Below are 16,213 nucleotides of genomic sequence, written 5' to 3' on the forward strand. Positions count from 1 at the left end.
CTGGATAATCCAAGGTGACGGGCATACAGTGGTGGTTTCCACGTGTTCTGGTGGCAGGGGACGGGTGGGGGGAAGGGGCTGGGCAGTGAGGTTACTATCAAGGTCACCGTGTCACGGACTTACAGTAAGGTTTAAACAGTGAGATTCCATCCCAATCTCACGGTGCCTCTGACTATTGCCGGCAATTTCTAGAGGCCGAGTGAAAGTGTCCAAATCATATGAGTTGTAATTCGCATCCATGAGAAAGCCCTCAGCGATTTGGGGTGTGAGGGAGCTGTTTCAAAAGCCACCAAAGCAATGGGTAGGAATTCAACGTCCCAGAGGCAGGCGCCGTCCTGCCACTAGGGGGCGCCCCAGGCAGAGGCTGGTTCCCACAGCAGGTGCTCCCTCCCCTGCCTTGCCCGAGGGGGCCCAGAGAAATGCAGATTCCCCGCTGAAATGCAAACTGCTGCGCCCTAACTCCCGAGTTCCAGATCCAGCTGGGCTGGGGGCCTGGGCATCTGCATTTCTAACACGTCCTCGGCTGGTGTTGGGGCTGCGGTCTGGGGACATCCCTGCCCACCAAGGCCCTGGGAGAGAGGGCTCTGCCCGCCCCCTGCCCGGTTCGGAGTCCCCTTACTCGTCGGTATCTTTTTTGCTCTCTTCAATGAAGGCAATGGACTCAGATCTAAGGCGGTTGGTCACTTCGTACGTTCGCAGCGTGACTCCGAAGATATCCTCGTGGTACCGGTTGTCATCCTAGGAGCCAGAAAGTTAGAAAACAGCCCTCAGATGCCAGACAGGGGCTTGGAGAGGGGACAGACTGAGCTGTCACCTGGAATGGAATATACCTAAAGAAGATGGTTCCTAAAGAAATAAGGCTGAAGCCGGCGTCCCCGAGGTACCTTTGGCGTCTAAGACTCTGTTTTCCAGGACATGGGGCCGCTCTAGCCCAGTTGGCAAAGAACATAAGAAAACACGTATGTTACCATCCAGAAGCAGTGACCAGGCACCTGAGAATTTACAAAGCTATGGGAGGTCCTTTGGCAGAACTGAGGGGTGGGCGGTCTAGAATATTCTCAAAGGGCAGTGTTCTTGAGGATCGAACAAGGGGAAAATGCATCTCTGCTGAGAAGGGCAGGGGTTGGGAACATGCGCTGGGCGAACAGGGCACGACGATGCCCTCAGTGAAGTCCCAGCATCCCTTGGTGTCAAAGGTTTTGAAGAAAGTCACCCATCTGTAGAGCGGGATCATTTTTAGTTGGGGTGATTTTTCAACTCTATTCTGCAAAGTCCCGGGGAATCTATGAAAGTGTCTCTCGGGGGCCAGACTGAAGAGACTGAGCACATGGGGTCTCCACAGCTTTCCTCGGATCCATGACATTTCTATCAGAAAGTTCTTTTTTTAAATTTAACCTACTGGAGTTTGGTATCGGGTATAGAGCAAGGGGTTCTTCCGCAAAAATGTTTGATCCCTGATCACTGCTCAGTTAGGAAAGCAGGGAGAAAGAAAAAATCACCTCTGGAGCTTTGTGGAGGTCTGGGACTCAGTTTTTTCTATTTGGGGCAGTTGGTCATGCAGTCATGACTTTGCTTGCTGGGCTGCCACTAGCCACTACTCAGCCTTTGGGCAAGTGAGGAAAAGGCTCTTCCTTCATAGTGGAGAGACAAGCATGGGGTGGCTTTCAGATCCTACTTGCCTTCCTTGGACAGATTTTTTTTTGTGCAGTGCCCAACCTGTACAACTGTACAGAGCAGTGCTGCAGCTTCTGAGAGCAGGACAGCTTGGGTTAGGATGGTTTCTGTCTAGTTACCCAGAGGTTCACCTACTTATTTTCATGCGCCACAGCCTCCAACCATATTTACATCTGCACCTGCACTTCCAGCTTTTCTTCCCACTTTCTCAACCTCCCCTAATCGTCGAGACAGCTGGGGTGAGGAAGAGGAGACGGGAGACTGGCTGTCAGCCTGTGACTCACCCTCAGCCTGCTGATGAACACGCCGGCATCCTCTGCCGAGAGTTTCCCCTGCTGGGTCATGATGCGCTGGATGGCTTTGAGGACGTCGGCGGCCATGGTGACGTCCCCGCAGACATAAATGTGGCCCCCTTGCTCCTTCAGGGCTCGGTACACGGCCTCCGCCAGCTGCTCTTGTAGGATGTCCTGCACGTACTTCTGCAGGCGACAGGGGGCCGGTGAGGAGGGGCGGGGACATGTGACATGTCTGCTGTGGCTCGTGTCCCCCCAGGAAGCAGAGACTGACTCAGGGGTTTGTGGGCAAGGAGGATATTTTGTGAGATGATCCCGGGGAACCAGAGTGGGGGACTGAGAGGAGTGACACAGGGACAGCCAATCCGAGGGTGTCTGAACGTGCTGCCCCCCACTTTGGGCACCTGCAGCTCAACTCTGCCGAGGACCCCTGGGGAGCTGGGAAGAGCGCTCCCCAGAACCAGCCCCTGGAGGGGCGCAGGAGCGGGGCATTAACTACCTCTCCTCTCTCCCAGTGGCCGGCGGTCACCCATGGGGTGTTAACGCCTGCACACTTCTAGCTGCGGGGCTGGATACCGCGGGCACCCTGTGCCCGACAGCCAGCGAAGCCCCAGGGCAGAACCCCAAGGGACGGGGCGAGGTGAGGGGCTGGCAGCTTCCAACTTGCAAAGCCACGGCTGCAGTGACAGCGAGAGAAAGACGGGCTAAGGGGACGTGAGGTGGGCACAGGGGTGTCTGATGCAGCCTCCAGGGAACGTGTCTTGCTTATTCAGGGTGTCCTTAACTTGTCCGGGAAACTGCCCACCCCCAGGGAGGCTGACACGGAGCTGGAGTGACCCGGCGGGGCTGTTCCGGCTGTTCCTGACACCCTCCCACTCGGGGTGTCAAACAGCCGCTGCCCACACACAGCGCGTGCCTCCCGCCCCAGGTGTCCTGGCCGTGTCCCTGGGGTGCCCCGGACCACCCCAAGGTCCAATAGGAACGTGCTCCTGTCCTATGTATGGCCTGTGTCCTCTCTGACCGGTACCGCCTCTCGTGGGCTGTTAAATATATTTTTCAAAAGTTCCTATTTTTAAACATTTGTAACATTTGTTACTATGGTACAATACGCATCACATAACATTTATCACTGTAGCCACTGTAGTGTGCAATTCAGCGGCGTCGGGTACCATTCACCACGTTATGCTCCGATCACTATCTAGTTCCAGAACTTTGTCATCCCGGATGGAAACCTCGTACCCATTGGCAGTCGCTTCCCGTGTCCCCCTCCCCCGGCCCCTGGCAAGCACTAATCCACGTTCTGTCTCTGTGGATTGGCCGATTCTGGATATTGCGTGTAAGTGGAATCATAAACTGTGGGCTGTTAAATATTTTAAATAGATATTTTCCCTCTCCGCGCTTTCTGAATCACAGAGCAACTTCGCAGAGGGGAGTCAGGATGGGTGAGGGTGGGGGGTTTCTCGGAGTGTGTGCACCACTGTGTGCGTGTGCGCTGGGCTGGGGCGCTGTGGACGGGCTGGGGTTACCTTTGGTTTGTCCGGTTCCCGGGAGTAGGCCGTGTACAGCTCTCTGAAGACCCCCTTGTTCTTGGCCTGCAGGGTCTCCTCCCTGTAGATGTGATCGATCTTGGACTGCCGGCACCCGAAGACCAGGATCATGGGGCAGGGACTCATTCCTGGGGACCGGGAAGACCTCATGTCACCAGTGGCTCTGCTACCTGATCTGGGGAGAGTCGCTGAGGGGCCAGGGGTGGGGCTCTGGGAGCTAAGTGTGCACCATGCAGACAGGCTGATGAACACCGGGACAGGCAGGTATGTGCATGACACACGGACACGTGTGCACACACGGAAGATGGAAGTAAAACGTGTTCAGACTTTGGCAGACCACCCTTCCCTCCCTGGGTCTCAATCCTTCCTTCTGCCCCCGCAACTACGGAGCAGCCCCCACCACTGGGTAACGCCAAGAGCCCAGACTCTGGAGCTAGATGTCCTGGGTTCAAATCCCAGCTCTGTGTGAAGATGAACAAGTTACTTAACTTTCCAAGCCTCAGCTTCTCCACGTGCAAAATGCAGATACAGTAGCATGTGCCTCCAGGGCTTACGGTGAGAAACAGCCGTGAAACATTGCAACCGTGCCTGGTGCTTAGCGAGTCCCTTACAAACGCTGGCTACTCTGCTAGAACGACAGTTCCAGGGGGCAGACTTTGCTTTTTCTTTGAGTTGTTTTTCTGTCTTGTTCATCGCTGCGACCCCAGCGCCAACTATACTGTTTGGCATTTATTAGGGGCTCACTGAATCCGTGTTTAATATGTGCCACGGTTTGTGGGTTCCTTTCTCTCTCTCCTTCTCCCGGAGCTGATCTGTCGTGTCCGTCACACAGCGAGGCCTGCTCTTGAACGGCAGTCTTTGCGACGGTCACATAAACACAGCCATTTGAGAAGGACTAATGCCTATCGCTCCTTTTGGATTTTCTGAGTGAGCTACATCTTAACAGTCAAAGAAATGTCCTCTGGGATGGAATTTCAGGCCCCGGGACAAGCGCGGTGGGAGATTTGTTCGGACAGGCATTCGAATTACGCCGTGAACTTCACCTACGGAGGCTGCATTGCCTGCCCCTCCCCAGGCAGTGACGCAATGGGGGGACAACGCCATGGCCACCGCCACCACTCTTCTCCCGAGGTCTAGGGCGCCGGAATCGCCCGGCTTCGGGACCCACCTTTATGCTGAATATCAAATTGCCGCTGTTGCCAGAAGCTTCGGAAGGGGGCGATGCCGGTGCCTGGGCCAACCAGGATGCAGGGGACTTGGGGATTTCGGGGCAGGTGGAAACTGGGCGCGCTGGACAGGGAAGAGAGAGAGAGACAGAGAGAGAGAGTCAGAAGTCTTGGAGGGCTCCAATCTGATGCAGAACTGCTGAGTCTCAGGTAGACCCGGTGTCCGTCTCGGGCAGACGTACAGTGAGACTCGTGGCTTTTCCACGGGGGCAGGCAGGTAAGAAATGTTTTCAGGGTGGGAGTCCCACAGATCAGGGGAATGCCAAAATTCCAAAAACGGGAGGTCCCCAGGGTCTGGCTATTGCTCCGTTCCCCGGTTCTCCTTGCTGCTGAGCTGAATCAGAGAGGGCAGTGGGACCCCTCCCGGCCGGTCCGTTCACCCCACATGGTGACATCAATGTGCAGACTGGAGACATCTGCTCACTTCTCTCTGCTTGCTACTCACCCTCTCACGAAACAGGGGACCACCTCGTCAGCCTGTATCCGGTTGAGCCAGGAGGAGCACACGCCGTGGTGAATTGGTCCTTCTCCATCTAGCAGAATAACCCGGGTGGCCTGGGTCACCCGCTGTCCCCAAGCTGCCCTCCTGATGGTCTCCTCCCCACTCCCTCCCATGCAGAACACCCCCAGGCCCAGGGCCAAGTTTCTGCCTTGGAATTTTGTGTGGTTCACTTCCTCCAAAGGGGAAGAGGGAACGGTGTATTGAGCCGTTGGGTAGGGTCCTGTTGGGTAGGGGTGGGTTGGATTCGAATCCTGCCCGCTGAAAGGTGCTCTGGGTGGCTTGCTGGGACCCTGGTCGGAGAGCTCTCTCGGGCACTGTGCATTTTAAGGGCTTTATCTAGGAGGGAGAACACGGGGCTTGAGTTATCTGACCCACAACTAGCTGAGCACGAGGCAGCAGCGAGTTCCCCCAGGGAATGGGTGGTGGTGGCTTGTTCTAGTCGCTGCCTTGGGCGCAGGAGGGGATGCAGAGAGTAAAAGGGACCTCGGGACTGGGGACAGTTGAGGCTTCCAAATGCATGTCCTGCCTCTTCCCTAGTTCTGCTCAGAGTTGGCTCTGCCCCGGGGGACAGTTCACCTTCTGCCTCTTTCCCCAGTGTCCCGGTCTTGGGCATGAGTCTCCTTGCAGGGATTTGGGATTTAGTGGGTGGGCAGTGGTTTAGGGAGACCCCCAGGGGGCCCCTGGGAGAAGACGCAGACCAGGAGGCTGTCCCAGCAACGCCGCCCACCTCGGGTGCGGTAGGAGACGATGGCCACAGTGAGGTGCACCTCGTCCGGGTACATGTCAGGGGAGGAGCTGATGGAATAGTATCGGGGCTGCAGCAGGGACAGCTGCGTCAGGAGCAGGGTGGCCGGCATCTGGATGGACGGGAACTCCTCCAGCACCTCCACGATGGTGGGGTTCTTGCCCCATTTCCATTCCTCGTACTCCTGCAAACCCTGTGCCAAGGAGAGGGACAGAGACGAGCTTGAACCCAGCTCCCGCGTATTTCCAACAAGGACCCGAGGAGGTCCAGGGAGGAAGGCAACATAAAAGTAGTTAAAATTAACACTTAAACAGTAATTATTCTATGCCAGTTTTTAATTCTCCCAAGGACCTTATGAAATAGGTCTTACTGTTATTCGCATTTTATAGATGAGGAAACTGAGGGTCAAAGAGGACCTATGACGACTAGGTGTTTATGCTGGGTTTTGAATCTAAGCCAGGGGGTGGCAGACTTCAGCCCGCAAGCCTGTTTTGTGTGGCCCATGAGGTAGGAATCGTATTTACATTTTTAAATGGTCAGGAGAAAAAAATCAAAAAAAGAATAACAGTTCATGACACAAGAATATGATATGAAATTAAAAGTTCAGTGTCCATAAGTAATGTTTGATGGGAACGTGGCCACGCCCATTCGTTTATGTATCGTCTACGCTGCTGCACTACAAAGGCAGAGTGGAATAGTTGGGACAGGGTCTAAATGGGCTGTGAGTTACTACCCAGCGGCCCCCTGCAGAAAAGGTCTGCCCACGCCCGCTCTGGGAAGTCTGTCCCCAGGATCTGTGCTCCTGGCCACCATATACTCCCGAAGGACAAGCGCCGCAGGAGGGCGCATGACTGGTTAGGGGAGGTGGTGGCAGGCGGTAGCGGGCACAGAATGCAGACTTGTTGGTTGCGGGGGCGGCAGATGCATGCTCAGAGCGCGTGGATCACTTTCATCATGGTAGGCGACAGCCCCGGAAAAACAGTTTGGGCTGTGTGGAGGAACATATATTTGGGGGCGTGTTGACAGCAAAGCCCAGATGTTGCCAGGGAACAGAGGAACTCTCTGGGGCTCTGGAGATATTTTTCCCACATCTCAGAAGATGCCCTGGGCAGCCCCGCATGGCCGGTACGGGAGGCTCAGTTTCTGAGGCCAGGGGTAAAGTCTATTGCAAATACACCATGTAGCAAAGATTTTCCCCACGTTCCTAAAGACCGTTCTTGCTTTATTAATAGGGTATGGCGTCCTTGAGACTGTGCCTCTCAGAGCCAGCCTGACTGGCTTTCAGCTGTAGGAGCACAGTTGACCAGAAGCCTCAGCGCTCAACTCTTGGAAACTGACGTCCACCTGAAACTGACATCCACCTGAAACTGACATCCACCTGAAACTGACATCCACCTGAAACTGACATCATCGCCTGCTGGCACCGGGTCAGGCTTCCCCAGGCTGCTCCCAGCCCATGACTGAGCACAGGAGGGATCTACGCCTCCCCAAGGACCTTGCTGAACCTTCCTGAAATTGCAATGCAGTCTGGGATGCTCTCGCCCAACCTTTCTTCCCTTTCCTTCGCTTGGGACCAGACTTGTTTTGAGGTCTGAGGGTTCTCCCAGCCTGATCTGACTGCTTTCTCGTTTTCTCTCACACAGGTGCTTCCCTTAATAAAAATCCTTGCTCATTTAACCCCATCTTGGAGTCTGTGTACTTTTGGGAAGAAATGGACTAAGACATGCAAGTGTATCAACTTGGACTTTAAATAATCCTAGGCAAACACTGCAATCTCTGGTCCTTCTTCCTGTTAACCAACCCCACACCATCCCATTCATTAGAAGTTTTAAAGTTATACTTGTTTATAGTCTAAAAAGTTACATAATTTTGCAAAGCTTATGATTAAAAATAATGGTCTCCTGTTCCACCTCTGCCATCTGTTTCCGACTCCCCAGAGGTAAAGCACTTAAAACTCTTTAATTGTTTCTTCTGGTGTTGATTTTCATATTTCTAATAATATGCACTCGCTAATGAGCCTCTTCCTTGCTGCTCACCATTCAATTCCCTCTCCTGGATAACAGAAGAAAGCTAAACCCTCCTTTGCTGGGGGCTTGCCCCCACTGGGAGGAACCCCTGGGTGGTCCTCCTGAGTAAGATTCTTTTCTTTCTTTCTCTTTTTTTTTTTAGAGATGGGGGTCTTGCTATGTTGGCCAGGCTGGTCTCAAACTCCTGGCCTCAAGTGATCCTTCAGCCTCAGCCCCCTGAGTTGTTAGGATTATAGGTGTCAGCCACCGTGTCCGGCTCCTGGGTAGGATTCTTACTGAGCAAGGTCCTGCAGCAGCTTGGGACAGGCAAGTCCATGGTTTCTAAGCAAGGGTGGTAGAGGCTGTGTGGGTCACCTTAGCATCAGAGTCCTCTTAGATCCAGTAGCCCTACCTAAAACTCATCTGTATCAGAAAAAGCTTATCCTTAAACCAGGGCACTGTACGATTCTCTCAGTTTCTTTTTCTTCTAAGCATGAGTGAAGATGGAACTCATGGAAGCTCAAGGTTCTAAAGGAAGGTAGGAAGAGTTAGAATAGCAATATCTCTTGCAGCCAGAGAACTTCAAGGAGATCACTCTTGTTTTGTCGGGCCTTAGCTAGAAGGAGGAGAGGTGGTCATGCCTAGCAAAACCCAACTATCCATAGCTAGCCCACGTGGCAACCTTCTGCAAATTGGAAAATGGCAGCCTTTGCTCAAGACCGCCACCTGCTGGAATCCTGCTGTAATAACAGCCTCACAACTCCAGCGACCAGGTGAAAGGCGCCCCCTAGGGCTGTGCGAAGCCGAGGGACCCACCTTGCTGAGGACCAGCAGACGCTGCTTCTCCTTCTCGCTGGTGGCCAGGGAGGCAAACTGCTGCAGCTGCAGGGGTGTGGGCGGCGTGGTGATGTCCAGGTAGTACTTGAAGGCCTGGAAGATGGTGCACGGCGGGAGGCGGTGCTCGTCCGTCCAGTTACTGATGACGCCTGCGGGGGCACAACGGCGGGGAGGGGTGGCTGCCGAGGGCTTGGGTTCAAGTTCAGGGTCCAGGCCTGCCCTTAGGGCAGAGGAGGGGGCCCAACCCCTTAGCTCGGCACCTTCCACACTCCTCCCATCCACACCCAGCATCCGGGGGACTGTGTGGTCACCTCGTGTGTGCAAGAAGTATGGCTGAAATCAATTGGGCAAACTAGTCTAAAATTAAAAAATAAACATCAGAGGAGGAGATAAATATGAAAGTATTAAAATAGCACGAGACAGTCCACTGGCATGCTACGCAATGAGCCTCCAACTGAGCGTGCGATTTGAGTCTACTCTGATTCCATCTGTCCTCTCTGGTGTCAGCCTCGCACCCCCTGAGTGGGATGCTAATGTTCAGAATTACAGACATGGCTAACTGATATTTATCTAGCACTTTCTATATGCCGAATACTATTCTCAGTCCTTTATGTTATTAACTCAGTTGATCATCACAACAATCCAAAGTGGTCAGTGCTATGCTTATCCCCATTGAGAAAAAAGGAAACACAGAGAGGTGAAGGAATTGGTCTAAGGTTGCACAGCTCGTAAGTGTGAAGTCGGGCAGTCTGGCCTCAGACCTTGTTCTAACTACTACATTGTACGGCCTCTGTGTACTTTCCATCCGATACGGCCCCTAAACACAAGGCTCTCCTTCATCGGGCGTTCAACCCCAGATAAAAAGCTCTGTTTCAGGATGGACATTGTTGCTCAAGCCTATAACCCTAGCACTTTGGGAGGCTGAGGCAGGAGGATCGCTTGAGGCCAGGAGTTCAAGACCAGACTGAGCAACATAGTGAGACCCTGTCTCTACCAAAAACAAACAAACAAACAAACCAAAAACCAACCAAATAAATAAACAGAAAGAAAGAGGGCAAAAAAGCTCTGTTTCAACACAGAGGAAGAACTGGCTGGGTTGGATTTATTAAGAGAGAGTCTCTGCAAAGTGGTGCCTTCCTAAGGGATTTTCAATAGGGCTTTGACTATATACTGTTTTCACATTCTGCCCTGACTTTACGCTCTGGCTCCTATGTGACAGTCACGGTATCATGGGCTGCCAGGTAAGGTCACTGCAGTGTCTCGTACCTGAGCCCCGAGCCCACCTGTGCTTACTGAGGTGAAGGCACTGAGATCCATTTGCCTGTGAAAGTTCTTCCATATGAATGTCAAGGAAGGCCACTTAAACAGATTGGAATTTGATCTAACGAGGTCAAGAATGTGGGTTCGATCCCTAGCTGGCCATAGTGCTTCATATAGCACCTTTCGATTCTAAGAGGAGGCAGGATGAGACTTCAGCTGCTCTTTGCTTGGTGGGCAGTGGGGAATGCAGCTTTTTTGGGGGTGGTGACAAAGAAAGTAAGAAGAGTGGCTACTGCTAACACCAGCATCTAGCTGATGCAGGAAGGTGGAAAACCCCTTCTCTCAATGGCGAGCCATCGACGATGTCCTGGTATCAGGGACGTTGGGCCAAGGTCGCCAGGTCAGCCATGAGAAAGGGGGAGTCTTCAGCCTCTTAAGGTGGAAGTGACAGAGACCCGCTCTCCCGCCCGGATTGGTGACCGGGAAGAAGAGACCCATTCTTCCTCCCCAGACACCCAGTGCCTCTGGCCTCCCCGGAGCAGGGCAGGGCGCCGGGGAGTGTTACCCAGAGCCGTGTTCCGCTCCTCCAGCAGCTCCACCTTCACCATCTGGTTGACTGGAGGCGCGTCCTCCAGCCGCTCAATCAGAGCGTTCACGAGGTCCTCATGGTTGCCGGGGAAGATGCCCAGGTGGTCCCCAGGCTGGTACTGCAGCTCCTGGTGCCCGTTGGTGTGGAGTCGCACGAAGATGGTCGAGCGGCTGCAGGGAATGGCAGGGGAACAATAGGACGAGGGCCACCAGCCACCATCCCCTTTCTTTGCTCCTTCACTTGTCCTTGGTGGCTGCAACCCCCCTCCTTCCATTCTCATTCTTGCTGGGGCCTGTGCCAACCCAGCTTGTGCCCCTAACACTCCACACCGAGGCTTGTATGAGGGTCACCCTTGAAGTCCTCATTGCAAATCCCATGGCTGTGTCCCAGGGCTCATCTGGATCATCAAAACAGCATCACACATAGCTGCTCCCTCCCTCCTTCTCTATGCCCTTGTGTTGGGTTCTGGCACCCTGTCCTCAGCCCTTGTGTTGGGTTCTGGCACCCTGTTCTCAGCACCAAGAGGGGTTCCCTCGAGGACTAGCACAACATCAGAACCACAGGCAGTAGTGTCCCCAAACTGTGACATTCTGTCTCTCCTAGGAGTTTCAAACTCATCCCCTTGGCAACAGGCATCCTCATATTATCAAGGTAGAGGAAAGAGGACCTGGCTTTAAGCACAGGTTCCTCTCATGCATAAATTCTCCAATATCACAAAATCGAGAGATCTAGACAGAAAACGGAGAGACTCCTTTACGCCTGCCAGGTCACACCCTTTCGCATGGAGTTCCGCGTTTCAAGTCCAGGAGTCCCGCGCTAACCACAAGGCTTCAAGAATGAACTCTCAGAATGGGATTGTGCCGGTCCCTTTTACGGTTCTGGTGCAGATGCTCTGCACTTCCCATAATACCTGCAAACGCCGGGGCAGATTACGCTTTGGGAAATCAAAGCCTTTGCACCCTTTGAGCTATGACTGCTTCTCAGATCTGCTGTTTCTGCGCTGCCAACTGGGTTTCAGTGGATAGAGATGCTTGATATTCAACACGAAGTTTCTATAGTCTCTATGGTATGTAAATCAACGCTTGAATAGACCAATGGGACTCGCTATTTAGAGGCGTTTCTGGCACAACCGAGAGCCCCTTTGTGCTACAAATAGCCACCATTATTAACAGTAGTTGAGCTGGCACATTATTTTGGGGTGTCAAGTGTTTTCTGGAAGCAAGGCACCCCTGCCCTTAACGTGGTGGGGAGCTTGGCGACCATAATCGTGAGTGGCAGGGTTGGGGGTCTGGGGTCCCGCTCTCTTTCCCTGGGCAGGGTTTGCCCCGCGTGGGACACTGATCTTGTGAATTACACGGACTTGTGCAACTGATTCTCCTCTGAGCTCACACGGGTCTGAAGACATCACCGCCTCCCACGGGCCACGGGCAGGGGACGAGCAGAGGCCGGCGGCCAGCAGGGGGCGCTGCGGGGCTTCCAATTTGGGAGCCGCCGGCGCCCACCCGGAGGGAGCTTTTCTTTGAAAGGCCCGCAATCAATTCCCGCTCTCTTTCGAGATCATCGCGATCTGTACAAAACAGAAACGCGGAGGTCCCACCTAGCTGAGCTGGTTCACCAGCACAGCCACTTCCCCTCGAGTCCTCTTGATCGAGGCAGAGGGTGGCCCTGCGGCCAAGGGGCAGCTTGGCTGGCGGATGGGGCCCAGGCTCTGCCCCTGCCGGGACTTTAACCCGGGGACGCTGCAGGCCGCTGGCTGAGAGCCCCGGCGTGGAATGGCCGGTGGTCCCACCCCGATAGGTGGTCCTCCATGCTTTGCTGGGAAGCTGACGCTCTAGACTAGCAGTGGCCCGGAAACCGATTGTCTTAAATCTCAGTTCTGCTGGGGGTTTTGCCAGTGTAGGATTCTTAAATGATCAATTTTTTCTTAAAGCTTGGGACACGTGTGGGCCACTGAGAAGTAGAGGGAGAGGGGGAATAGGGCAGTGTTGGGACAGCACCAACCAGTGGGCGCTGTCCCAGTCTCCACCAGAATGTCCCCTGCGTGTGATGTATTTATGGCCACGTACACGCCCACATGCATGTATGCACACATACTTGGTGGTGGTCCAATGACAGGTTCGCAGATGAAAGAACAATCTGCTAACCTCCAGCATTAAACAGTGAAAAAAAAAATAGCTAATGTTCCTTCTTCCATGAAAAGTGTCAATACTGTCAGTTGTGAGCCATCTGAGTTAACAAGGTTCGTTCATTCAACATGTTTGTATCGAGGGTCAGGCACTATTCTAGGCACTGGTGAGAGAGTGTGGGGCGAGGATGACCAAGTGTCCTGTTCTCATGGAGAAGTCACTTAAAACATCTCCGGTGGGGTTGGTGATGTGGACTGGTGGGTGGTGACAGGTTGTGGGGCAGGGGCTGCCACCAGATAGGACGGTCAGGGAGGCCTCTCTGGTGATCTGACACTTGAGCAGAGACCCGAGCAATGGGAAGAAGTGGGCATGCAAAGATCTATAAGCATAGTATTCCAGGAAGGGGGCAGAGCACGTGCAAAGGCCCGGGGGCAGGAAAAAGGGGAATCTGGCTGCTGTTTAGAAAATGGATCTTTGAGAGAGAAGCCAAGAAACAAGGAGACAAGTTGAGAGGTTCTGGCTGAAGCCAAATGCTGATTTCCTCTGTTGAGATGGGGAAGGCTGCAGAAAAGCAATCTCATTTGCAGGGAGGCGAGACTTAAGCATTCCCCCACCAAGAACTCTCCACTGTAATATCTGCCATTCTCCAAAGCACTCCAGCGCTCAGGCCCCTTTTAACCTTGGCTCCTGCTGTTCCTTCCTCCTGAACCCCCTCCTTGCTTCTGCCTATCTACGGCCCACCCTCCCTTAGAGACTCACCTCAAACTCTGCATTTTCCTTCCTCCCAACGTCTAGGATTAATTATCTCTTCCCCCTCCCCCCATTAGCGCTCATTATACCCTCTCTTCTGTATCTTTTGCCAATTGTTTTGTGCACATTAGAAAATTTATTTCCAGGTGGTGATGGTGACTGTGGTCACTTTTCTGTTAAGATTTGCAAGGATCACCCTCAAAAGGCTGCATCCTGGCTCTCAAGCACTTTGCTCGCCATTAAGGGTCTCTCGTGGGGTGATTAGTGATATCTCGGTTATGGCCTCCTGGGCCAAACAGCCCAACTTGGGCCTTGGGCAGGAGAAAATGGGAGAGTCATGGTTTTCTACTCAATTATCTTTTTTTTTTTTTTTTAAGCCTTATAAAGCTGGAAATGGTATCCAGTCTGAAAATAGGTAGTGCTACAGAGCAGGCTTTAAAAGAGATAAACACCTAGGTATGATTTGGTCCTTTTTTGTGCAAATTTGTAACCGATTTTAATACAATGTTCCAGTTCCTAACCTTATTGGGATTATTCTCCTGTGAGTCACTTTTAGACCCTAACCTAAGAGTTAGTTGCCCCTCCCCGAGGTGTGTAGGGGCTGAATTTAGGACCTTGATTCAACTTAAAATCAAAACATTTGCAAGTTTCCTTGCTGATTAAGATTTAGGGCATAATTTTTATAAACTAGCCTTTCATAGTTTGTTGCTGTAGGAAATTGCCAGTAGATTCCTAGACCTTCTCTTCTAACGCTACATGAGTCATACCTTTCGCAGGACAGAGATGGAAAGATACGTATGTCAAATACAGAGTCCCGCTTTATATCAGAGGTTGTTATGGTTTGAATGTTGCATTTGGCTAATTATGCAAAGAGATTAATTTCCCCAAGCCATTCCTTTAATGTTTGAGGTCCGGGAGAGAACACGAGTGCCCCGGGGCTCTATGCTGTTGTCGCTTTTATCAAAGGTTTGGAAGACTACAAAGAAAACACACACACTGAATTTGCAGGTGACATGACGCTGGGGTGGATAAGGAAGAGTGACAAGAATCTGTGATATGCTAACCGCTTTATGTCCCTTGTCCTTAATACAGCAGCCTCGCAATGCTGTTGAGGCCATCTGTGTAGCCATTTGGCACACTGACTCTGGAGGCAGATAACCGGGTCTGCGTGACCTTGAAAAAGTCACTTGCATTTTCTAACTGTCATTTCTCATATTTAAAACATCGATGATAACAGTACCTACTCCCTGGATTGCTCAGATTACGAGCGATCCAAGCACAGTGTTTGCAACACAGAAAGCTCTAGATACACATTAGCCATCTTTATACTCATCATTCTCCTTTCACAGGTGAGGCGACAAGGGGCTCAGAGCACCTGAGTCAATTGCCCAAGGCCACACAGCTCCTGTGTGGCAGATCTGGGGTCAGAACCTCAGAACCCACTCTTTGTACTACGCTATGCAAAGAATCAACCTTTCAAAAGATCTTCCTGGGGGTAACTGCAAAGTGAAAAGGATTCCATTCAACAGGGATCCCACAGAGACCTTCATTAGTGCTAAAAACCTGACTTCTGTAAGTAGAGGGATGGACGGGCCTGGTCTGAACATTGTGAGGAGCTGTAAAACCTGAAAACAGCCGTGGAGTAAGCTTAATGGGAGAACAGACTGGCTGCCAGAGCCGCGCCTGCAATCTCGGGTGACATTAGTGTGTCCTGTTCAGACGGGTGATGACATTAATAGCTTCGGCACGCTCGGCAGCGATCACACGACCTCCAGCGCCCTGTGACCAGGTCTGAGGACGATACTTGCAGCAAGACGGACTGTGTCCTTTCACCAAAGCCAAAAGCTTGGGGAGTCAGGTCTTAGCGGGCGTGACTTGGGGGAATGAGGACCACGAGGGAGATCGGTCAATGTCATTGGCTACCTGTAGGTCTCTCATTTGGAAGAGGTTACTTTGTTTTGGGTGTTACCAGAGTATAATTGGGTTTAAAATAAAGTGGTAGGAAGACTCACTTATATTAGATATTAAGAGATTTGGTTATGTTAGATATTAAGATAATGTCTAACAACTAGGACTTTAAAACACAGAGTGGGCTGTTTTGTGAGGTAGTGAACCTCCCGTCATCCCAAAGGAATTGAAGCGGAGTCTGGGTAGCCATTTTTCGGTACTCCATGGCAAAGTGATTGCTGCCTAAGATGCTACAGGACGGTGGACATTTAGCAATTCTGCAGGGGTGTGGCCCACTGCTAAAAATTGCTCATAAAACCATTTTCTCTCCTCTTTCCACACTGATCAACACCATCTCCTTTTTCCACCCCTTCGGGTCGGAGCATGGAAAAGGAGAAGCAGGAAACCCAGATGCCACAAAGCAGCACTCGGGGTCCCTACGGCACTTTGCAATGGTTGGAACCAGGAAGCCAGTCCTTGGAGCGAACGAGTCACTCGCCCAGTGTCGGTGGCGTCTAGGAGCAGAGGCAGGTGACTGCGTGAACGGAGGCGTTCTTACCTGGATTTAGGGCTCTGCAGGTTTTGACGGCTGAGGAGTCGGGCAGAGGAGACTCGCTTTTTGTGGACATTGGACAGACCTGTGGGGAGAGAAGCAACGATCTTCCTGAGATGGGGTTGAACAGCGGTTTATAAACATCCCCAGCCTTTTGC

The 16,213-nt window shown here is 52.4% G+C and overlaps 1 protein-coding gene across 1 annotated transcript in view; it reads right to left on the reverse strand.

Moving 5' to 3' along the window:
• Positions 1–615: 615 nt before the first annotated feature.
• Positions 616–16,213, reverse strand: part of NOS1 (nitric oxide synthase 1) — a 71,738-nt gene continuing 56,140 nt past the window's right edge. Inside the window, exons 20-28 of the mRNA XM_069497505.1 lie at positions 16,062–16,140; positions 10,656–10,849; positions 8,810–8,979; positions 5,970–6,180; positions 5,186–5,273; positions 4,683–4,804; positions 3,494–3,642; positions 1,959–2,153; positions 616–738 (exon numbers count right to left, since the gene is read on the reverse strand). Coding sequence (XP_069353606.1) covers positions 616–738; positions 1,959–2,153; positions 3,494–3,642; positions 4,683–4,804; positions 5,186–5,273; positions 5,970–6,180; positions 8,810–8,979; positions 10,656–10,849; positions 16,062–16,140 — 1,331 coding nt within the window. The remainder of the gene's footprint in view (positions 739–1,958; positions 2,154–3,493; positions 3,643–4,682; positions 4,805–5,185; positions 5,274–5,969; positions 6,181–8,809; positions 8,980–10,655; positions 10,850–16,061; positions 16,141–16,213) is intronic.

This window comes from Eulemur rufifrons, chromosome 21, assembly GCF_041146395.1.
Source record: "Eulemur rufifrons isolate Redbay chromosome 21, OSU_ERuf_1, whole genome shotgun sequence".
In the NCBI taxonomy this organism is placed as follows: domain Eukaryota; kingdom Metazoa; phylum Chordata; class Mammalia; order Primates; family Lemuridae; genus Eulemur; species Eulemur rufifrons.